Here is a 25,493-nt window from a genome sequence, read left to right as displayed (position 1 = left end):
TAATACAAATAAAATTCTGCTCTTCTCACAACACATTTTGCTCACTCTCAACTGAACTTCCCAAAATACCCCTGCTTGAGTTAACTCACGCAACTGTTAATTTCCAGCGTGAGTTAACTCAGGCAAGTGGTAATTCCAGTGTGAGTTAAGTTGTGCAGTGCATGTTAAGATGCACAGATTTTAACATGTGCACTTAACTAACGCAGGGGTATTTTCGGTATTTTAGTTGGGCGCGAGCAAAATGTGTTGGGAGAAGAACAGAATTCATACAAATAAATGCATGCGCCCCAAGCCTGCACAATGGGAGATAGGGGACAGGGTCTAGGCCATTTTAGATTACTACAAATTTAATACTAGACTAGATAATAGGAAAGAGAAATAATATTTTGACATACTTTACATGTCAAATTTTGACATTAATCTGGATGGGCAACTCAAATACATGGTTAACTACTCATTGAAGATAAATGAATATAGTAAGGTGTCACGACACAATTAAAATCTTTAACACTGTTAACCACAATTTTCAAAGATATTAATCATAATTCTCATGTGTTCGAATATACATTTATTTATTCATTTACCATCTAAATTGTATTTAAATATACACGATTTTCAAGTGTTCAAATATATATGATATTCATTAACCATAAATTTGGTTCGAATACACACTTGAAAATTATTGTTAATGATGTTCAAAATTATGGTTAATTGTATATATTTAGTTGATTAGTTGATGGTTAAAGAGTTATGACACCTTCATAATGTGGGGTCCAAATCGATGAGAAGTAATAGCGAGATGGCCTAGTGATTCCATGACTGAGAGAGACCACGGTTGCAATATAAAACCAGTGACTTGGGGGGAGGCCACTACTATTCCTCAAGAAATCCTAAGAAAGCGGAGAAAAATTGATTGTTTTACCGTAACGTTATGTAACCATGATTGTCTTTAACTTCTTATTTTGGCAAAAGAATACTTCTTATCTCATAATGGATCGTACCCTTAGTTGTTCTTCCTCTAGGTAAAATAATTATAAAAAAATGGTGTAAAATGAAATATATTCCAGCAGACGACCAAATCCAATATGAGATAGTTTGAACCCTATATTTTTAAGTGGATCAATCTCAACCATTGGATTAATATAAATGGAAGGCTTGGATTTGATGTCAAAGTAATACATACACATTCTTTATATATTCGAAAGAAATATGTTTGGTGAACACTTCATTGGATGTATACATCTTGAGCGACATTTTTTTTTTTTTTAAGATATTGATGTGATAGATGAAATATGTTGGTTATGTGATAGGAAAAAAGAGATAGAGATAAATAAGATATTGAATAAATATACAAAAATATATGTACAAATATCATTGTTGTATTAGAGATAGTTTTAGTTTAAAAATAGTGATCATTTTGCAAATGACATCCTACCACGTTTGTTCCACTATCAATGTGGTAAAATCTTTTAATCATTTGCTACTAAACAAATCTTCCGTTTAACTTCGAAATACATAACTTCTTACCTCTTGCAACCGGAGGTATCCTTCACGTGTACTCCACTCCACCCAACCGATATGGATTGTCTCAATAGAACATATATTTTATAATATTTTTTAATGTATTCTTTTACTTCTTGTCAAGACAAAATACATTCATCTTTAAAAAAAATTATTTGATGGATCTTGCTAAAAAATATCTTCGGGACATTCTTAAGAATTTCAAACTAAAAAAATTATGTGTGAAAAGACAAACACTTCAATTTTCAAAGAACTAAATACACACAATTTATAAAAAATTGCCATTTGAATTCATTAAAGAGTACAATAGGAACATATTTTTATTTCTCTTTTTAGTTTTGATTTTCGCATATTTTCAATATTCTTTCATTTGCTTTTGTGATTTCGTCGTCTTAGCATGCATAACTTTGTTTGTTTAATTTCTAATCTTTATGCGTGTTTTTTATTTTCTGTCTTAGTGTGATGTTTATTTGACTCGGATTAAAAGATCAGTTTCGATCAAGTGTTGATCCAATCAATGACTTTGACGTCATAAACGTTGTAGATTCGAAGACATAAGTGTTCCAAAGACTTGGATATAATCACATTAGTATACATATATACTCTGTTTTTTATGCTATTAATATGGATGTCGTAAGTTTTTTTTGCAAAATCATCTTTTTTTATTTTTAACAACTTTGAATTTGTATTATATCAATTTGAATGAGTATTATTTATTTTTATATAAGAAAATAAAAACAAAGACATGTGTGATGATTAGATTGACTATATAGAAACAAATTCAATGCCTAAAGATGGTTGAAATTTTCACAAATTGTTATAAAATAGTTGTATAAATATATTTTTCAAGATGATTACGCAGGTGTGTGATTCTTTCTTAGATTATTCTCTACACTCACATCCACAATAAACCTCCATCCACCACCATCCATCTTCATCTCCACATCCAACCCAATCACGACCGTACAGATCATCTCCTATCTCATTCATCATCTTCTCTTTCTTCGTATATAAGCCTTTTTCACTCTTTTCCTTTCATTTTTCACTTCCCCAAATCTGAATCAGTAGAAGCTCAATCTCAATCCATCAATGGCGTGTTAATTTCGATTCATACTCTTTAATCAACTTCCCGATCCTTCAATTCAATCTTCACAGGTATAATCACGATATTCAACAATCAATTTATTCAAAAAATTTTTTTTGAAAATTCTGTGTAGTTTTTTCAGATTTAAATTGTGAAAAAGTAGTTTTTTTTTTTGTAGTGGATTTGAGATTTGTTTTTTTTTAGTGTTACAGATCGATGGATCGATGTTGTGTTTTTTATTCGATTTGAGCTGAATTTTTGGATTTAAGGATTTGTTTATGTTTTGGTTTTGTTTGTAGATTTGAATTTTTTAGGTAAAATATATTTTTTTGTGTTTTTTTTTACAAGGTTTTTGGTTTTGTTATTGGATCTTTTAGATTTGAATATATGGGTGATGATTGTAAATTATCGATGATTGGAAATTACGTTATGGTATTATTGGATCTTATTTGACGGTTATTTATTTAGTTCATCAATGATGGTTTATGTTTTTATAAGGTTTTGTTATGTTTATCTTGCTGATCAATGTAACTTTTTTAGATGTTATATTAACCCGTTTTAAATATAGTATGATATCATGATTTATGGATACTGGCTTATTTTTGTCTATCTAAATATATATATTTTTTAATTTAATTCATCGTCATTGTAAAGATTTTTTGTATTGTAAATCAAGTCACGTATAATATTAATTGTAATTTTGTTCAAAATGTACTAAAAAGAGTTTTGAATTTGGTTGGTCAGTGATGGTTTATGTTTTCGTGATTTCGAGGTTAGTTAAGTTCATGTTACTCGATGGGTTAAGAAATTGTATGATTATGATTATGGTTATGTTAGTAAGGTCATTATTATGATTGGATTGGATTTGGATTCTCTGATGTTTGAATTAAACATGAGAGGGTTATGTTAATCATCTCACTATTAAAATGTATTGGGTTTAACGATTTCAAAATATGTAAGTGTGGTCCAATAAATTTTAATGGTGAGATGATCAACAAGACCCCGTGTTTGATTCAAACATAAGAGGATCCAAATCCATTATGATTTTGATGATCCGTCAAAACTAGATTATATTGGTTAAGGTGTATTGTGTTTTTCCTGAAGTTTATTTTAGTTTGTTATATTAGGTCATTATGTTGAATTTAGTGGTGTTTCCTTCTTAATTATTAAGAGTTGACGACATAGATCAATTAACGTGGAGGATGGAATGAAATTTTATAGATAGCAGCATGTAAATGGCCCCCGATTTTCTGGCAGTCATCTAATCCGAATCAGTGGATACAAATCGGACTGCTGACATTGACATCAGTGATTGCTAGCTGTGAAGGAAGTTCATTTTCCACGGACATAGACATAGACATTGTCATATCATATGCTTGTTATAAAAATGATTTGATGTTATGTCCACCAAAGAAATGCTTTTCATTAGTTAGAGAATCTGCCGTTATTTATGAAGAGGTTATGCTTTATATTTAAATTTGAATTTACGAATGCAGAAACCTAGTCTATTTTTTCAAAGATGTGGAAATTTAAGCCATTCGCGCATAAAGAGCAAAATGGTCTCGAAGGTCGTTCTATAGACGTTGGTAATCTCAAGCTACATGTCCACAAGCTCATTGCTGAAGGAGGGTTCTCATGTGTCTACTTGGCTCGTGATGCTGTACATATGTCGAAACAGTATGCTTTGAAGCACATTATATGCAACGATGAAGAATCACTTGGATTGGTGAAGAAAGAGATATCTGTCATGAAGTTGTTGATTGGACATCCCAATGTTGTCACACTTCATGCTAATGCCATCTATGATATGGGTAGGACAAAAGAGGCTTTCCTTGTAATGGAATTTTGTGAGAAGTCTCTGGTTAGTGTGCTGGAGAGCCGTGGTGCTGGTTATTTTGAAGAGAAGCAGGTTCTTTTAATCTTCAGGGATGTGTGTAATGCAGTCTTCGCCATGCACTGCCAGTCCCCGCCTATTGCTCACCGGTAACTATACTAGTGATTTTTCTTTAAATATGTTTATTTGAATTGTACCGTTTGATATGCCTGATGTTACTTTATTTTTGCGTAACGTTGTTCAGAAGTTTGATAAATCTAGCACGAGTTTGTAAGGTGCTTTTAGAATATTAATAAATCACTTTTCGTTTTGTTTCTCAGAGACTTGAAAGCAGAAAATCTTCTGTTGGGTTCAGATGGTTTATGGAAGTTGTGTGATTTTGGAAGCATTTCCACAAATCACAAACGTTTTGAGAAGCCAGAAGAAATGGGAATTGAGGAAGATAATATCAGAAAGTACACAACCCCTGCCTACAGACCCCCCGAGGTATGTTGAGATTTGTTTTTTCTATATAAATTAAGGTGAGCACCAAGGCTGTGTTGGAAAGCTCTAGCCCGTGCGAAGTTATTCGAGTGCTTAGGTTCAATCTCATTGGCGTAGAGCTGGTGGAAAGCCATAAACTCGAATACTATGTGCATCTGAATGCCAGGACAATGCCTCGTATGTCCTGGCTACCATCTTGGGTTCCCATTTTTTGTGCCCATTAAAAAAATAAATTGTAGTCATGTCTGATACAATTACAAATGAATGAATGGTCACAAATTTTTGTTTTGTGTGCATTTAGATGTGGGATTTGTTCCTGAAAGAAGTCATTAACGAGAAAGTGGACATATGGGTAAGTCGTCGTATACGCCTAAAACATCTCTTTATTGCAACTACTTTTGTGGAATCATTTTCTGCTAACTGACAAATCATATTACTGCTTGAATATGTTAGGCACTTGGGTGTCTTCTTTTTCGCATATGCTACTTCAAAAGTGCATTTGATGGGGAATCAAAGCTTCAAGTCTTAAATGGAAACTACCGCATTCCTGATCTACCTAAATTCAATTCAACCCTCACAGACTTGATCAGAGACATGCTTCAAGCTCGACCAGATGACAGACCAGATATCACGCAGGCAAGCGCTTTGCTTGATTGGCCATTCATCTCCATCAATTTAGGTTGGTCATAGATCATCCATCCATAGCATTCCTAGGCTCTAGAATTAGAGCAATCAATCACTGATATTGGGTATTCTTCCATGGTGGCAGGTTTGGTTTCGTGTTAATGAGCAGCTACCCATTGATTTACAAAAGTCATTACCTGACAGGCCTCCTGAATCGCCTGCTTCCAACAATCATGAAGGTGAGGCATGTCTTGAATAACATGCTAAGTCTATTTTCATGTTTTATGAATGCTTACATCATTGAATTTTACCCTTGAAGTGAATTAGGGCAAAGAAAAAAAACTCTTTGGTAGAATATAGGAATTGTATATTTTATTTTAACCTAATATCAGACAGAAAGATTAATTTGTAGCTAAATTTTTGTAGGTGCTTCAATGTCCACAAACAAATCAAGTCCAATGCCTCGCAGAAATCCACCTCCTCCTCCATCGCTTGCAGAACCCAAAACTACCCCTCAGCCATCTCTTGCTTCTAGGGGAGGGGAAAGTGGGGGGCAGCTTGGTGCTTTCTGGTCCACTCTGCATGCAAAGGATTCACATGTCCCTGAGGAAAAGGGCAAGCCTGTATATGATGAAGAACGACCTAGCCACCACAAAGTTCGTCCGGACAATGATCAGTTACCGAAAAATGTTAGTACCAACAAAGTGGCTAACACACAAACTCAGACTGTAAAAAGCAGTACACATGGGAAGTTACACAAACCTGAAGCTGCATCTTCCAAGGACTTTGAAATAAATTTTTTCCCGGATAAAGGTCATGCAAATGAGAAGCAAATGTCAAATCTGGAGAAGAAAAATAATAATTTTCAAGACCAGTCTTTTAACACTTTTGTTGCAGAGTTTGATACCGCTAAGCTAAACTCCGGGCATGGTAACAAATCCACAAGGGAAGAAGCATTAGAGTCTGAGGTGGAGAAACTCAGAGAGCAGCTGAAGGAAGCTAACTTAGAGAAATCTGAAATCACTGCCAAGTATGAAAAGCTTACTGCTATCTGCCGTTCACAAAGGCAAGAATTGCAGGATCTCAAGCAAACACGTGCAGCAAAAACTCCATCTCCAAGTAGAGAGGGTTTCAGAACCTCTCCTGGAGTTGCATCATCTGCATCTTTGGTAATGAGCATTTTATAGTTTTTTCCTCCCAAATAATTTGTATTTGCATGAATTATTTTGTTTACGTTGTGTTTGTGACACATGGTTATATCTATGTCATCCTAATTGTGATTTCTTTGTAACTTCAGCAGGATAGAAGTGAATGGAAAACTCCTAGTTCAGAACCAAAGTCATCATGGCAACCTTTCTCGGAGGAAACTGAACCGTTTAAATCCCTTTCAGCAGATAATGCTTCAAAATCTGTTAGGTCAAGAAATGGTCAGCAGAACAAGCCAGCTATTCAACCAGCTGCTGATTTTGATTCTTGGGGTTTTGGCGCAGATACATTTAGTGCTGCCCGTGCTGGTACCGGTAGCCCACAGATGCCAAGACCTGGTGAAGGGAGTAAAGCTCATGTTTTCGGTGAGGCAAAGGGTTTTGAGAGCAAATCAACTTCTCAACCTGCTGGATGGGCTGGTTTTTAACTATGGTAAAAGCTTCAAGGGATCTATCTGTTATACTATGTTTGCACCTCGATGATTTTATTCATCTCACATAAAAAAGTAAAAAATGTGTGGAAACTTGACATATGTTACTATGTTTATTTTCATGTGTTCAATTGTTTTCTTTTTCTTCTGAGTCATACTATGAAATGGTACATGTTTTCCTGGACTGAAGTTTATTTTGGTTTACCATATTTGTTTACATTTTGTATGATTGTTGCATTGTTTTTTTTAATAGGCAAACATTAGTTAAGTGGTTACGGTAGTTTTTAGGATGCAACCGGACTCCTGTTTTAAGCTTCTTCAATGATCCTTAACACACCGATCGAGCTATTTCGTGTTGGATTTCTCGTTAATTTCATTTGAGGATTTCTATTTACAACTCCTTTTAACATAAAATAGAGGAATGACAGCAAAACCCATTACCAACCTTTGATTTGACAGATTTCTTCTGCTTTAACTGGGTTTGGGTATGTGTTTGTTTTTCTTGATTTCAAAACATGGATACGAGACAGGTAATAAATATATACATACCCACCCGAACCCATATTCAAACCCATTTTGAATGTTGAAAATTATTTTATATGCACTTTATTGCTCCTTTTATATATATATAAAAAAAAAGGAACTCAAACCCTAAATCATTTTACTTACGCAATTAAAGTGTATATGTCAAAAGACACTCACTCGAGTTCTCTCTCTTCTCCTTCACCATAGCCATCAATCTTCATTATCTCACACTGTCGGTCAATGAAATGTTAAAGTGAACATATTGCTGGAAAGATAATGCTAGGTGTCACAAAGCAAAGTGATCACGAATTATTCACGACAGTGTAGGTTATTGGATTGCCACAACTCTTGTATTTTCACCGGCCCATGTGTATTCCAGTAAGCCCCCAATCTAATGGTTACCAATACTTCGGGATAATTTCGATGTATATTCTCTCGCTATAAATAGTAGTACTGTTGTTGGAAATGTTAAAGTGTGTGTATTGCTGGATAATGTATTACATCATTTTTCTCAAGGCTGAATTTACTGCGGGGAGAGTGATAAGCGGGTACAATTTCTCATTCCTATTGAGTATAGATAGAGTAACAAATAAGTATATGAGAGTCGGGGATGAGAATGAGGAAGGTGAAACCCGTCTCTATCCCGTCTCATTGCCATGCCAATATGCACCTGTTCAACACAACTCGGTTTTGTACCAAATAATTCAACCACACCTCTCTAAGTAGTTTTAGATTGTATAATTTTGAAGTGCAAAAGTTCTGGGAGAAAATCTAATCACTTACATTAGTGACGAAAATACGAAAATTCTTGACAATAAACAAGTTTTTAATCTCTTGGCTTCCTAAGCTTGTTGAAGAAAACACACTCTGATCTTTATTTTATTTTCATGTCTTTTTCATTGAAGAAGTTGCTAGGCTTTTAAGCCATTAAGGTTGATTTCTTTTCAATCCTTGTGTAAACTTTAATTTGAATTTGGATATATAATTTATATTTGATTAGGATTTGTTTAGATGCAATGTATTTTATATCGTTTCGGAATCCATTGAGCTAATTGAGGATGTGATTTCTCTATATGTTCTAATTGATTATACATGAATAAAGAGTTGACGTTCAATGAGTTTGGTAGAGATAGAATTTGAGAGAAGGATTCATTCTCTTTGACTCTTGTGAACTTATTGTGTTTTCAGTTAGTTTGTTGCACTCAAAATTTCATTTATATTCAAAGAGGTGTGTTATTTGAAGAACTATTTATATGACAACTTTAAAGACAATAATAAATTTATAAAGAAAAGTAAATATTAATACGAAAACCAAAGCAATCGAGAGAAAGTAAAAACATAATGGGAGTATGAGAGATAACGTTGTTACAAAAGTTGTCATAAAATAGTTGTACAAATATGAGTTCTCTATTCAAATCATCCATCGCCGTGAATATGTTGAACTAGGCTTGAACGTCATAAATAAAGTCAAGGTTTAGGCTTGACCTGATGTAGACTTATTTGTAAGTTGGTATTATGTAATTTGAACCAATCTCCGAACTCTTTCCTTCATGTCTAGTGAGCAAGATTTCTCAAAAATTAGGTAGCCGAATGTGGATTTTTTTTTTTAGGGATTGTATTTGGAGGTTGTATATTAAATTTCATAAAACAAAACAAATAAAATATTAGCTTAAACTACATTAGAATTTAAAATCGTGGAATTTTCTTCTTAAAAAAAAAATCGTGGAATTTTCTTCACTAAAAGTACAATCTTATTAACTTTAGTAGTACAACCGATTTAAACAAGCTCAAACTGAAAGTATGTAATCTTATTAAGGTTCAAACTAAACCATAACAACCACTCTCATATGGCTGTAGTCTATATCATATAATACTGAATTGAAAATATGCATAAATCATATTACACCCATCATACAACATGATGAGCTAGGCACTATATATAGTTAGAATTTCAGAAAGATATACTATAGTATAGTTGGAATTGTTTGCTATGCTAATATGATGATTTTGATATGGCTTGTAGAACTACATTGTTATATGTGAGGCTTTTATAGATGAAATTGTGTGACTGAAATTTAATTACAACTATTTTTTTGGTTAACCATCCTATATATGCATTGAAAGCCTATGTTCTCAAACAAAAAGCAATCTTAAAGTCAGTGGCGTAACTAGCAGAACTGTATAGGAGAGTGCAAAAACAAATTCGTTACAAAAACTTTAGATGAACTCCGAGTGGTCATCAGGGTCAAGGGAGACCTCAAGCTCAACAAGCATTTACATAGCTACTTACGATCACCCACCAAAATTACGATCATCCATCAAAAGATGTCATCACATCAGCAACAATAATTGAATCCAAAATTTTTTTTGCGCATGAGTCAACTTTTAACATCCTATATTATCTATTAAATTTAATAATTCCTATATTGAATTTAACATAATTTAACGGAGTTTAATATAGTTTAGACATAAGTTTTTTAACGGAGTTTAATATAGTTTAGACAGAAGTTTTTTTTTTATGCGGTGGCCAGGGTTTGAACTCTGGACTTTGCATATATTGTGCATTGTCCATACCAACTGAGATAAACTCACGAGGATAGTTTAAACTGAATTTTAATGAAAAATAAAACTGGGAAACAGATAAAAAATTAAAACTAAAATGTATGATTATATTTAAATAGAAGAAAAAATTTGTATTTATCTGTGTCCCAAAATGTAAGCCAAAAAGACAATCTTTTATCCTATTTAGTCTTTTTTTTTAAACCATCTTTTCGATGAAAAACTTTAGCTTATTCTCATGAAATTAAATGCAATGAAAATTGTCTTTACATTGTCCCATGAAACTTATTTCAAAGAAAACACAAAAAACTATACTCTATATTCTTATGTTTTAGTTTTCTTAATAAGTGTGATTTGATTTTTTTTTCTTACAATTTGAGATTTTAGATTTTTAAAATTTTACATAAATAATCTATATCAATTAAAATCACATTGACGGTCAAAATCAAATTTAAACGCCATAAATTCGAACAAAGGCTAAGAAAAGATTTTATGTTGCCTTGTTAACAAGCAATGTTTGATACAGAGTCTGGGGCGGATGCATGTAGGAGCAATGTGGGACTATAGCTCCACATGCTTCCCCCCCCCCCCCCCCCCCCCCCCCCCCCCTTTTTTTTTAAATACACCATTCGGTCACTATTATAAGCAAAAGTTTACACTTTAGGTTCATTCAACAATTAATGATATATATGGTCTTTGTTGTAGGTCACATACATCATTCAATGAATGAATCTAAAATGCAAACTTTTGCTTATAATAGTGACCGGAGGGTATATTAAACAAAAGACAACTGTGTGTCTCACTCTCACTCTCTTTCATTTTCTATTCCAATTTCCTTCCTGTACCGTAATAAAACACGCCCCTTTCTCTCTTAAATTGCAATCTCTCTCAATCTCAGCTCTCCATCTCTCTCAATTTCAAATTTCTCTTACTTCTCAACTCTCACCTCTCACTCTAAGGTAAGCAATTTCCCCCCTCATTCTCCAATTGATTGTTTTAGGTTTTTAAAATTGGGGTTTTAAAATTGTTAGGGTTTCCTTAGTAGTGACATCAATCATTTACTAAGAATGTTTTATATTGATTTTGAGTAGGAATTCGACTAATTAATTGTTAGGGATTCATGTTATTACCTTTAGAAATGAATTCGTTTTGTATGCAATGTTAATTTCTTCGCAGGGTGGGGCGTATCAAACAAACAACAACTACGTATTTGCGTATGAAATCTATCTTTGGACTTTCTATTTCTAATTAATAAGTGGCTGGGTTAATTTCTAATTAATAAGTGGCTGGGTTAATTTAAGCATATCATCACCATCTATCCATGTTTGTATTATCAATTGGTTGTTATAATGTATCCTGATATATATGTGTCGGAATGTAGATATATAATGTATCCTGATATATATGTATTTTGTACTCCCTCCGTTTCAAAATGAGTGTCGCTTTAGCTAAAAAAATTTGTTTCAAAATGAATGTCGCTTTACATTTCCAATGCAACTTTAATTTTTTTCTTCCAACTTTACCCTCTCAAACTTTTCCCTCACACAATTTTCAATGCAACTTTAAGTTTGTCTTTTTCTAATAAAGTAAGGACAGTTTAGTAAAAGCATTATATCCAATGATTATTTCATTCCATTTCTTAATCTGTGTGCCAAAGCCTAAAGCGACACTCATTTTGAAACGGAGGGAGTATTTGTTTATTATGTGATTTAATGACTAATGATATTCTTGTTACTTACTTGTAACAATGATTGTGTGTTTTATAGGATGAAGAAATTTTTTCCCGTGCTTTCTAGAGACAAAGCTAGTTCTTCGACTAGTCAAGAACCATCAAATAGTCGACATCCAAGTGAACCACAAAATGAAGTTACACCTAACTCGGCCAATGAGGGTATTCAAGTTGTTGATTACAATTTGTTGGAAACGGATCCAGGACTTAGGTCTCCAATTTCAAGCTATCATCCTAACATCCAAGATGAGGTACGTAAAGCTTACCTTAAAAAAGGTCGTTATAAACCTAGCAATTTCGTTTACCCTTGGTCTGATCATGGTAGACAAAGACGTAGATTTTGTAAGAATTGGTTTAATTTGTATGATTGGATTGAGTATAGTGAATCTAAGGACCTAGCGTTTCAACAAAAAAATAATGTTAATTCTTATTTTTTTTATGGTTTGCATTATTGTTTTTTAGAAATTTTAGCTCCACGTATAATGAAAGTCTGGATCCGCCCCTGAGAGTCAATGTGATCTTAATTTTTGATAATGCTAGTTAGTGGTACCAGTAGATTGAGGAAGAGTTTCTGAATTTATCATTAACAAATTAACTTGGGAAATATTATCTACTTACTTCTGGATATATGGCCACGTGTTGCGTGTGGTTAAATAAATAAAAAATCTATGGTTAATATATGTTTATCCCCCTGTAATATTAGCGATTTCCGGTTTATTTCCCTGTAAAAAATTTTGTTTAGATTTCAACCCTATAATTTAAAGATTTTTTGATTTTGGACCTTCATGAAGGTACTTTCTCCCCTTGTAATTTGAGAAAATTCTGGTTTACCTCCTGTCATATCATTGATTTTGTACAGTCAAAATTCATGAAGGTTCAAAACCAAAAATCTTCAAATTACAGGGTTGAAATTTAAACAATTTTTTTTACAGGAGGTAAACTAGAAATCGTTAATATTATAGGGGGTAACATATATTAACCCAAAATTCTAAGTTGTGTACTTTAGTTTTTTTTTTGAAAGAAAGTTGTGTACTTTAGTTGGATGGAGTCTTAATCAAATTTAATTTTTAGTTGTGGAAAATCATGCAGGATTGATGACAACATGTTTTTAGAAACTTGTTTTTTTATGAAAGATGTCTTTAAAATTTTTTTTTTTTTTTTTGAAGTTTAAGATGTCTTTATAACTTACTACTCCCTCCGTTTCAAAATACATGTCCACTTTTTGTAATGTGCACTATTCACTTGACATACTTTGACCATACTTTTTAACCAATGTATAAATTCGAATATTAGCATGTAAGATGTTGTTTGATTTGTTTCGACAAATATTTTCAAAATATTAAATTTTTATAATTTTTTACTTTAGATAATTAAAGATATTAACGGTCAAAATTGTGCATTGGCATATGTGAAGTGGTTGACTTGGACATGTATTTTGAAACGGAGGGAGTAGTTGTCAATGAAAGGGAGTAATAATTTGACAAGTACTATCGTATGTAGTTTCTCGAAAATCACTGCATCTTGTATGATATTTAGATTTTGTGCTTCGAATCAACCACCAAATTATTATTTATTTATATTGAATGGCTATCAAATTATTTATTTCATGTTTAGAGGGCAAGACTTCTCAAAAGTTATGAAGTTGAATTTGGAAATTGTATATTGAATTCTATAAAACAAAATAAAATATCCTCTCAAACAACATTAGAATTTGAAAATCTTGGATGTTTCTCACTAAAATACAATATGATTAAATTCAACAACATTTATACATGAAGGATATGACCAACAATAAGAAGTAGTACAATCGATTTAATTAAGCTCAAACTAAATATAATATGTAATCTTAATAAGGTTCAAGCTAAACCATAACTGTGATCTACAACATATAATACTGAATTAAAAATATGTATAAATCATATCACGTCCATCATAAAAGATGAACTTTAGACACAATATAATATCGAAAACTATATATGACTTTAGAAAATGCAATGAAAGGAATTAGTTCCAACTGAAGGAGTATTGGTTGGAACATCTTTAGGAGTTTCAGGGTAACTTGGGTTTTGGCAGTTCAGGGACATTAACTTTAGGTAGTTCAGGCTTTACCAATTCAGGTACCTTAGGTAACTCTAGCTTTGGTAATTCAGGTACCTTTGGTATTTCTGGTTTGGACAACTCAGAGACTTTTGGTTGCTCAGGTTTTGGTAATTCAGGTACCTTAGGTAGTTCGGGTTTTGGTAACTCAGGTACCTTAGGGATATCTGGTTTGGGCAACTCAGAGACTTTAGGTAGTTCATGTTTTGGCAATTCAGGGACTTTAGGTGGCTCGGGTTTTGGAAATTCAGGGGCATTAAATTTAGGTAAGTCGGACTTTGGCAATTCGGGTATCTTTGGAATTTCTGGCATAGACAATTCGGGGACTTTAGGTAGCTCAGGTTTGGGCAATTCAGGGAACTTAGGCAACTCGGGAACTTTAGGCAACTCAGGAACTTTGGGAAACTCGAGTTTTGGCAATTCAGGAACATTAAACTTAGGTAGCTCGGGCTTTGGAAGTTCAGGTACCTTAGGTAATTCTGGCTTTGGCAATTCAGGAATCTTAGGAAGCTCAGGCTTTGGTATAGGTGGAAAATCAAGTTTTGGAACCTCAGGTATGTTCGACTCTAGAAGATTGCGTGCCCCGACAACCATTGTAATACTCTTGGCGGATAGTATAGCTAGAATCATTAATGGAAAAATAATTTTTGGCAAATTGATGTAAGCCATGAGAAAAGCTTCAGGAAGATATATTATAGTGGAGCTTTTTTGCAATACTAATGATTTTGATATGCTTTTGTTGTGTGTTTTGCATTGTATGTGTTGTGTCATGTATGTAGCTTTTATAGATGAAATATTGCAACTAAAAAATGTGTAAGCAAGGGTGAGTTGGTGAGATTGTGTACTTGTAAGTATTGTTAGTTCAACTTCTTACCTATACATTGTCCAGCAAAACAAAATTTAATTAGAACTTTATTCTTGTCAAAAAAATAAAATAAATAGAACGTTATTGTTGGTTAACAAACCTATATCTGCATTGAAATTTGAAAGCATGTGTTCTAATGGAACCATGGAAGCGTATCCAGCACAATTTTTATGAGAGGATATGAAGAAAAAAAAATGAATATATTAAACTTTACCTTTTTTTCACGATTAAAGTTAATTAATAAGTAAAAAAATTCACAATAATTTTTTACTTAAATAAATGTAAATTAAAGCAACCATAGATAGCTATGTATTCACTAAAGTTGAATTCAGTGACATTTTAATGAGTCAAAAATATCGGTAATTGGCTCTATATTAGATAGATACTATATATATGGTTTTTTAACAAGCCAAAATGAAATATATTAGGATCAAAAGAAATCTCTTATCAGCACAAGGTGTGTCAAGAAGGACATCAAAAGATACTATATATTAAAATTTGTTCAAAATCAATGAGATATGTTTACGTCATTAAATTTGAATCTTGAAACTTAGTGCCGCTGAACATTGCCCCTATAATCTTTGAAAAATAAATTCATGTTCTATTTTATGAAAATACACATGCACATATTTTTTTTGAAAGAGAAAGTACACATGCACATGACATATTTTTTTTTTTTTGAGGAATCATGCACATGACATGCGTTCAATTCAAGTGAAAAAATAATAAATTTTTATCTACTTTCAAACATCAAGTGATTTGTGTTCACTATATCGTGTAAAAAATTGTTATACAAAATTTCAAAACAAATCATAATTTAGACTCAATTTTTGTCATGTTTATTCTTTACCCTTTTCTGGAATACATAAACAAAGATACAATTTACATGAATTTTTCTTGATTATTATTCAAATGAGAACTCTAGTTAGTTGAATCTGATGAAGAGAAAATTGTATTCTCTAGAGGACTCTTGCAAACTAAGCAGAGCAGATTCAAATGTTTAGAGTTGTGATAAAGTTCATCTTAGGGTTCTGATCCTCAACAAGTATTCAGTCAACCTGACTGCATACATATTCACATCAGACCTGAAGATATTCCTGTCCTGAGGCTCCAGTAAGTTTTTACAAAGAACCAGTGAAGAGGAACTTTGGTTAATATTGTGGATGAACAAGTACCACTTGATGAATTAAGAGGAACATTCTTCTCTTTTTGTTGTTTTTTACTTTACCTTGAAGATAATAAAATGTGATGAATAATTTAATCTAAAGGTTGAAAATAGTAGTCTAAGTATTTGGTGGTTCAAACTAAAATGACCATTTTTTTTACTTTTCGTGAACTTATTGTGTTTATTAGTTAGTTTGCGGTGCTAAAAATTTTACTTATATTCAAAGAGTTGTGGTAACTAGTGCCTCTAAGACATTGTTAAGGAAACAAAAAAATTTACATTTTTATATTTAAAAAAGTTATTTTGTAGCTACTATATGATGCTTTTGCATTTTTTTTTTTGTCTAGTAGCCTAGTGGCTAGAGCTCACACAATTAAATGTGGAGAAATGGGGTGTTCGGGGTTCGAACCCTGGCCCCTGTATAAATTATGCAATGTCGCTACCAACTGAGTTATGCTCACGGGGACTGATGCTTTTGCATTCTAGTTTTTGTTTTAAAAGAAAGTCTAACATAAATCTAACATTTGGCTAGACCGGAAACCCCTATCGATTGGCATGCCTATTCCCACCCTTGGATGTGATGTCCTCATTTAGATTTTTTTTGTTAATCATAGAACGTGAGTCAATGCGGATCATGCCAAAATCTTTGGTCTTTGTAGGATATTAGTATTATGTGATTTGAACCAACCACCTAATTATTCCTTTCATTTCTAGAGAGCAAGATTTCTAAAAAATTAGGAACTCAAAATTTGGAGGTTGTATATTAAATTTTATAAAACAAAATAAAATACCAGCTTAAACAACAATTTTATTTAAGTCAACAACACATATACATGAAGGATATGACCATCAATAAGTAGTAGTACAATTGATTTAAACAAGCTCAAACTAAAAGCAATATGTAATCTTAATAAGGTTCAATTTCGAAGCATATGTTTGGTGTTACCATTAGTCTGCCAAAATCACGATGGGTAACCTTGATTCCTACTATCCACCATCATACCAAACAAACACTAAACCATAACAATCATTCCCCTATGGTTTTATAGTCTACGACATATAGTACTGAATTAAAAATATGTATAAATCATATCACACCCTACGTTTGAATTGAGACAATGCAATGAAATTAGGATTAGTTCCAACTTATGGACGATTACCTAAAATAGGTCCAGGTATAGTAACAGCGACGGGATCAGGTTGAATAACAACTTCGTATTTAGGTAGTTGATTAATTTGAGGGGTTCCAGGCACTCCTGGGATTTCAATTAGCTCATGCTTTAAATATTTAGATACCTTAAGCAACTCTTGTTTTGGCAGTTGAGGTACCTTTGGTATTACTGGCACAAACAACTCAGGTACTTTACGAAACTCCGATTTTGACAATCCAGAAATCTTAAGAAGTTCATGCTTTGCTAGAGGTGGAAAATCAAGTTTTGGAAGCTGAGGTATGTTTGACTCTAAAAGATTGCGTGCCCCAGAAACCATTGTGTTAGGTTTTCCTGACAATATAACTACAATCATGAATGGAAAAGTGATTCTTGACAAAGAAATGCAAGCCATGGTTTAATCAAGATGATGAGAAAAATTTCAGGAAGATATATTATAGTAGTTGGAGTTGTTTGCTTTGCTAATATGATGATTTTGATATGCCTTGTAGTGTGTTATGCATGTGTTATATGTGAGGCTTTTATAGATGAAATTGTGTTATAAAATTTAATTACAATTATTTTTATAGATGTGTTATAAAATTTAATTACAATTATTTTTTTGTTTAACCATCCTATATATGCATTGAAAGCCTATGTTCTCAAACAGAAAGCAATCTCAAAGTCAGTGGCGTAACTAGCAGAACTGTAGGAGAGTGCAAAATCTATAATCTATAACATACTTTTCTTTTAAAAAAAAAAAAAAAATCTATAACATACTAGTGTATTTTTATTTTTTTCGAAGTTGCCTGGATTAAGTTAATGATATTACTGTCCGTGTTATACGTATAATATTCATAAAAAACTCACATATCTCAGAAATTTCCCTAATATAATTAGATCTCAAAAATAATGAAGACCAAAAAACCAAAAGTGAAGACCAAAAAAAAAAAGATCTAAAAAATAATAAAAGAAAAAAGATTACTCATATTATAACTCGAAATTTAATAAATAAAATCAACTTCAACGTAAATATGAAATAAATAAATCCTAGTTATGTAAGTTGAAATAATAATCAAGAATATTTGTTTAGAATGAAAAGAATGGGCAAATGTAAGAAAAAAATGATTTTCTTATATATAAAATTGAATAAAATAAATAACTTAATTTTAGTCAATTATTTAAAAATAAATTATAACAATTTATCATTTAAAAAATGAGTTATCTACTAAAACAAAATCGTTACAAAAACTTTAAATGAACTTCGGGTGGTGATCAAGGTCAAGGGAGACCTCAAGCTCAAAGAGCATTTACATAGCTATTTACGATCACCCACCAAAATTACGATCATCCATCAAAAGATGTCATCACATCGGCAACAATAATTGAACCCAAGAAAGATTTTGCGCATGAGTCAACTTTTACCAACTAAGTCAACCTTCATTGATAATTATCTATTAAATTTAATAAATCCTATACTGAGTTTAACATAATTTAACTGAGTTTAATATAGTTTAGATAGAAGTTTTTTTTTTTATGCTGTGACCGAGATTTGAACCCCGGACCTTGCATATATTGTGCATTGTCCATACCAACTGAGCTAAATTCACGAGGACAGTTTAAACTGAAGTTTAATGAAAAATAAAACTGGGAAACAAATGAAAAATTAAAACTAAAATGTATGATTATATTTAAATAGAAGAAAAAATTTGTATATATCTTCGTCCCAAAATGTAAACAAAAAAAAAAAACTCACTTTCTTTGTCCCAAAATATAAGCAAAAAAGACAAACTTTTATCCTATTTAATTTTTTTTTTAAACCATCATTTCGAAGAAAAACTTTAGCTTATTCTCATGAAATTAAATGAAAATTACATTCAATTTTCTCCATAATCAATAACCAATAAAAATTGTTTTTACATTGTCCCATGAAACTTATTTCAAAGAAAACACAAAAAACTATACTCTAAATTCTTATGTTTTAGTTTTCTTACTAAGTGTGATTTGATTTTATTTCCTTACAATTTGAGATTTTAGATTTTTATAAAATTTTACATAAATAATCTATATAAATTAAAATCACAATTTAACAGTCAAAATCAACTTTAAACGCCATAAATTCGAACAAAGGCTAAGATAAGATTTTATGTTGCCTTGTTAACTAGCAATGTTTGATACAGAGTCAATGTGCTCTTAATTTTTTATAATGCTAGCTAGTGGTACCAGTAGAAACTTTCAATTTCTGAATATCATTAACAAACTTGGGAAATATTAACAAACTTGGGATCGATATCAATCAATAATTTGATAAGTACAATCAAATGTAGTTTCTCGAAAATCATTTCATCTTGTAAGATATTGGGATTTTGTGCTTCGAATCAACTACTCCCTCTGTTTCAAAATACATGTCAAAGTCAACCATTTTACATATGTTAATGTACAATTTTGACTGTTAATATCTTTAATTATCTAAAGTAAAAAATTATAAAAATTTAATATTTTGAAAATATTTGTCGAGACAAATCAAACAACATCTTACATGCTAATATTTGTATTTATACATTAGTTAAAAAGTATGGTCAGAGTAAGTCAAGTGAATAGTGCACATTGCAAAAATTGGACATGTATTTTGAAACAGAGGGAGTACCATATTACTATTATTTATTTATATTGAATGGTTATCAAATTATTTATTTCATGTTTAGGGCAAGACTTCTCAAAAGTTATGAAGTTGAATTTGGAAATTGTATATTAAATTCTATAAAACAAAATAAAATATCCTCTCATACAACATTAGAATTTGAAAATCCTGGAGGTTTCTCACTAAAATACAATATGATTAAATTCAACAACATTTATACATGAAGCATATGACCAACAATAAGGTTCAAGCTAAACCATAACAACCACTCCCATATGGCTATTATGTATAACATATAATACTGAATTAAAAATATGTATAAATCATATAACGCCCATCATAAAAGATGAGCTTTAGACACAATATAATATAAAACTATATATGACTTTAGAAAATGCAATGAAAGGAATTAGTTCCAACTTAAGGAGTATTGGTTGGAACATCTTTAGGAGTTTCAGGGAATTTAGGTAACTCGGGTTTTGGCAGTTCAGGGACATTAACTTTAGGTAGTTTAGGCTTTGTCAATTCAGGTATCTGAGGTAACTCTAGCTTTGGCAATTCAGGCATCTTTGGAATTTCTGGCATAGACAATTCGGGGACTTTAGGTAGCTCAGGTTTGGGCAATTCAGGGAACTTAGGCAACTCGGGAACTTTAGGCAACTCAGGAACTTTGGGAAACTCGGGTTTTGGCAATTCAGGAACATTAAACTTAGGTAGCTCAGGCTTTGGAAGTTCAGGTACCTTAGGTAATTCTGGCTTTGGCAATTCAGGTACCTTAGGCAATTCTGGCTTAGGTAATTCAGGAATCTTAGGAAGCTCAGGCTTTGGTATAGGTGGAAAATCAAGTTTTGGAACCTCAGGTATGTTCGACTCTAGAAGATTGCGTGCCCCGACAACCATTGTAATACTCTTGGCGGATAGTATAGCTAGAATCATTAATGGAAAAATAATTTTTGGCAAATTGATGTAAGCCATGAGAAAAGCTTCAGGAAGATATATTATAGTGGAGCTTTTTTGCAATACTAATGATTTTGATATGCTTCTGTTGTGTGTTTTGTATGTGTTGTATGTAGCTTTTATAGATGAAATATTGCAACTAAAAAATTGTGGAAGTAAGGGTAAGTTGGTGAGATTGTGTACTTGTAAGTATTGTTAGTTCAACTTCTTACCTATACATTATCCAGCAATACAAAATTTAATTAGAACTTTATTCTTGTCAAAATAAAATAAAAAAATAGAACGTTATTCTTGGTTAACTAACCTATATCTGCATTGAAATTTGGAAGGCTGTGTTCTAAAAGAGAAAGTAATCTCAAAGCCAATTGAACTATGGAAGCGTAACCAGCACAATTTTTAGGAGAGGATATGAATAAAAAAAACGAATATATTAAACTCAACTTTTGTTTTAGGGTTTTTTATGGTGAAGTAACTTTTGTTTTAGGGTATTAATAAGTTAAAAAATCTCACAATAATTTTTACTTAAATAAATGTACATTGAAGTAACAGCGGAGCAAATAAAATCCAACAATAGTTATTCAGAAAAATTGAATTCGATGATGTTTTAAGGAGTCAAATTTACCAGTAATTGATTCTATTGGATACTGTATATTAAAAAATTTCAAAATCAATGAGATATTTTAACGTCATTAAATTAATTTTCCATAAGCTAATTTTTGTCGTAAAATTATCAAATTTTTGAAGATATTTTACATCAAATTATATCGGGTGAATAGTTATTTGAATCTTGAAACTTAGTGTCCCTGAACATTGCTCCTATAATCTTTGAAAAATAAATCCGTATCAAATTAATCCTTTAGTTTTAAAATGACACTTAATTTTATGAAAGTATACATACACATGACATGTTCAATTCATGTGAAAAGATAATAAATTTTTATCTACATTAACACATCAAGTGATTTGTGTTCTCTATGGTATCTATTAAAATATGTCTATATTCATTGCATATTTAACTTGTAAATATTCATTAACAATTCATTAACATCATGTGTTCAACAAATCTGTCTTTTTATGCATAATCCGATGGACACCCACATGCATGCTCTCCGGTGGATATTGTGATATATTCAGGGCACAAAACACTACGGTCTACATCTCTATCCCTCATCTACTACTTCATTAATATCATTTACAAATGCAGATTGGGGTGGATGTCCAGTTACTAAACGCTCCACTTCCGGTTATTGTGTGTTTCTTGGAGACAATCTCCTCTCCTGGTCGTCTAAACGACAACCCACGCTATCTCACTCTAGTGCTGAAGCAGAATACCGTGGCGTTGCCAATGTGGTCTCAGAATCCTGTTGGTTAAGAAATCTTTTGCTCGAGCTACACTACCCTATTCATAAGGCTACCTTGGTCTATTGTGATAACGCCAGTGCTATCTATCTCTTGGGTAATCCGGTTCAACATCAATGAACGAAACACATTGAGATGAATATTTATTTCGTTCATGAAAAAGTTGCTCGGGGTCAAGTTCGAGTGCTCCACGTACCCTCGAAACATCAAATTGCGGATATTTTTACCAAGGGACTTCCCCTTATACTTTTTCAAGACTTCAGAGACAGTCTCAACGTCCGCCCACCTCCCGCTTAGACTGCAGGGGAGTATTAGAATATGTCTATATTCATTGTATATTTGAATTGTAAATATTCATTAGCATTTCATTAGCCATGAATTATATTCATTAGCAATTATGTAGTTACCAAAATAGGATTAACAATAGTTGTATATTATTCAGAAATTATATCAATGAAAAGCAGGGAATTACATTCTTACAATATCGTGTAAAAAAAATTGTTATACAAAATTTCAAAACAAATCATAATTCAGACTTAATTTTTGTCTTCTTTATTCTTTACAGTTTTATGGATTAGATAAATAAAGATACAATTTACATGACGTTTTTCTTGATTATTATTCAAAAAGGATAAGTGGTACAATAAAAAGGATGTGCAATCTATGAAGCACGGACACAAACACAAACACCGGACACGACACGGACGCTGACACCGCTAATAATTTGAGAAAATCACATAATTCAGTGTAATGTGTCGGTGTCCTGTCGTGTCCGACACCAGGACAAGCCTAATCCAAAGAGTGTCCGTGCTTCATAATGCTCAATTAAACAACATCATTTATTATAATCTAAGACTATCAATAAAGGATTCATCAAGGTTCCTATTGAAAAACCTATTAAAATACTCAGCATGTGTCATGTTCTTGTATACTTGCTGGTTTCCTTCACCAATTAACTTCTTGGCAGGTGCAATGTCCATAGAAGGGCTTGGATAACAGAATGTTACTATTGTCAATCTTTCCTTCATCTTGTTTACAACATCTCTGTGCTTTGGTGCTTTGTATATTCCATTGGTCATCACCTGCATAATGGAAGAACATGCATCATCAAACTCATCATTTTCTAAATCAAAATATGGTGGAAATTCTTTTAGTGTATGTTTGGATAAACATTTTTTTAAAGAACCTGCTTTTATAAAATTGCATTGGTTAAATATTTTGTTTCAATTGAAGTAACTTTGGTCAAGCCAAGACAATGCTTGATTCTTCTACCGCAAGAAACCCTATAATCACGTTTAAGTTGATTAAATGTTTTTATTCTGAAAGCAAGGTTACTTGGAGTAAATTTTTCGATTCAACACAGGGTTTTCAACTGGCAGCGCTCGCTACAAGAAAAATTTGCATTACCGGCGGCCGAAAGCCCTCGGAAATACAAAAAAAAAAACTTCCGGTAATGTCAATGCATAGCAGAGTTTGGACATAGTGTTATTGTTCCACGATACACAATTTAGTGCAAAGTGCTGTCAAATTGCATTTATAGTGCTTAGCGTAGCGAAATTTGAACATCCACGATGGACAACATTGACTTGACTTCAAAAAACCTCGCTAATCAGTTTAAGTATGTGTTTGGCCTGGCTTTTGGTTTAATGCAGCCTTGCGGTGAAACAGAAGCTAGGAAATCTAGCTTCACATAGAGAAGGAAAGAAACCATTTGAGGCTTTTGCTGTTGTTTTTGCGTTTTATGCTGAATTTTTTTTCCTGAATTTGCGTTTTATGTTGATTTTAAAAAAAAGATTCCTGAATTTTTTTCAAATTTTTTAGAATTTTTTTATTTTTGAAAATTAATTTTACAATTTTTTAGATTTTTTTATTTCTAAATTAATATAAATGGATTTATATTATTTTTAAAAATTAAATTTCAGATACTTAGGTGTTGGTGGTACACGGTAAGATATGATGAACTTGCTTGATCTAACGGTCTTCTTTTTTAGGGATTTAAAATTAATAAAATTAGACCAACTAAGTAAACGGAAGAGGACTTACAGGACCAAATTGACACATTTGATAGTTAAGGGACTGAAGTGAGAAGAAAAAAATAAGTTAAGGGACCTGGGGATGTATTAAGCCAAAAAACATTTAATAAAACTTTCATTACGTTTCCTCCATTTATAATTGTTTTATTAATTTATGTGAAATGGCTTAATATGATAATATTTGTAACAAATACTCCAATGAACTTATATATAAAAGAAGAAGAAAATGATGTTTGGTACGATGTTTTTAAAAAATGAAACTTAATAAGACGGTTCAACCACTCGAATTGTAAATTGATATTATGTTCAGGTTGGTTGTTTGAACAAATCAAATATGGTTTTATATTGATTTATATTGATTTGAACGATTTAAAATAATTGAATCGTGATATAGATGTTTATGACGGTTTGATGTGAGGCTTTATTATTAAAATATAGTTGATTTGGTAGTAAACAATGTAAACCAATTTTATATTGTTTAATGTTAGCATTTTAAAATATCTCTAACTCGTAAAATAAGTTTCCGTAAAAATATATTCTTTACTCAACAAAAAGATTAAATTAAAGAAATTCAATTACTTTTTAATTAATGTTAAATAAATACATGAATCAAATATCAATGGGTTATAAATAACACAAGTGGTTGGCGTAAAATGTATGTAAGTCTTGTAAATCAAATCTTGAGGTAAATAATAAAAAGTTTATTTATCAAATGGTTCAACTTATTAAATGTAAAGAAAAAAGTTGTATGAACAAAATCAAATATTTTTGGTAAAAAAGAAAAACTAACTAATGTTTTCTATTGGTGTGCATTTGATTATTGCTTCCTCCCTCATTTCTTCAGAATATTTTTCTAGTGTTTCCCTGATAATAATATATTGCAAAAGAAGACCGTTACAAACATGCATAACACGAAGAATGTAATAAAAGTTTTCACCCTATAAAACATGATAGCTTCTTATGAGAAGGATAGTTATAGAGATAAAACAGGTAAATTAATTCTTAGCACTGAAATGCTGTAACCCTATATAAATCTTAGCTCTGGACATCACACACAACACATATAGTGGTAATAATTTCTAGATATATAATTGATTTTACGTAAATACATGTGTCAGTGTCGGACACCGAACGCACTTTCAATTTGTAGTAGCAGTGCTATATAGGTCACCACCACTTGAGGACTTTGATATCATTGAAAAATTCCCAAATACTCCAATAGGCCAAAGAAAA

The 25,493-nt window shown here is 31.9% G+C and overlaps 2 protein-coding genes, 1 long non-coding RNA gene and 1 pseudogene across 4 annotated transcripts; 2 read left to right on the top strand and 2 right to left on the bottom strand.

Annotated features, from left to right (window-relative positions):
• The first annotated feature begins 2,558 nt into the window (after positions 1 to 2,558).
• On the top strand, positions 2,559 to 7,399 carry LOC146936306 (Protein kinase superfamily protein). 2 transcript variants are annotated; one of them, XM_085751233.1, is made up of 8 exons: positions 2,559 to 2,676; positions 4,102 to 4,588; positions 4,760 to 4,925; positions 5,224 to 5,274; positions 5,376 to 5,558; positions 5,692 to 5,785; positions 5,973 to 6,715; positions 6,847 to 7,399. In XM_085751233.1, the coding sequence occupies exons 2-8, from the start codon at positions 4,125 to 4,127 to the stop codon at positions 7,177 to 7,179; spliced, it is 2,034 nt and encodes a 677-aa protein (XP_085607359.1). In that variant the 5' UTR covers positions 2,559 to 2,676; positions 4,102 to 4,124; the 3' UTR covers positions 7,180 to 7,399. The 2 variants fall into 2 exon arrangements, with proteins under 2 accessions (XP_085607359.1, XP_085607358.1); XM_085751232.1 differs by having other exon boundaries at positions 6,844 to 7,399.
• Positions 7,400 to 10,881: 3,482 nt separating this feature from the next.
• Positions 10,882 to 12,339, top strand: LOC146936305 (uncharacterized). The gene is made up of 2 exons (XR_015033148.1): positions 10,882 to 11,225; positions 12,033 to 12,339. It is a non-coding gene; the product is annotated as an uncharacterized LOC146936305 (long non-coding RNA).
• Positions 12,340 to 13,722: 1,383 nt separating this feature from the next.
• On the bottom strand, positions 13,723 to 17,833 carry LOC146936304 (uncharacterized; annotated as a pseudogene).
• A 2,253-nt stretch (positions 17,834 to 20,086) lies between these two features.
• Positions 20,087 to 20,972, bottom strand: PELPK2 (hydroxyproline-rich glycoprotein family protein). Its single transcript, XM_085751230.1, has one exon. It carries the CDS (start codon positions 20,884 to 20,886, stop codon positions 20,332 to 20,334), a length of 555 nt encoding a protein of 184 aa, XP_085607356.1. The 5' UTR covers positions 20,887 to 20,972; the 3' UTR covers positions 20,087 to 20,331.
• Between the last annotated feature and the right edge of the window lie 4,521 nt (positions 20,973 to 25,493).

The sequence above is a fragment of the Medicago sativa genome, chromosome 3 (genome assembly GCF_051527215.1).
Source record: "Medicago sativa cultivar Bolivia chromosome 3, Bolivia_mono, whole genome shotgun sequence".
Taxonomy (NCBI): Eukaryota; Viridiplantae; Streptophyta; class Magnoliopsida; order Fabales; family Fabaceae; genus Medicago; species Medicago sativa.
Note: the sequence above shows the minus strand (reverse complement) of the source record. Positions and strands in the feature narration are given on the sequence as shown.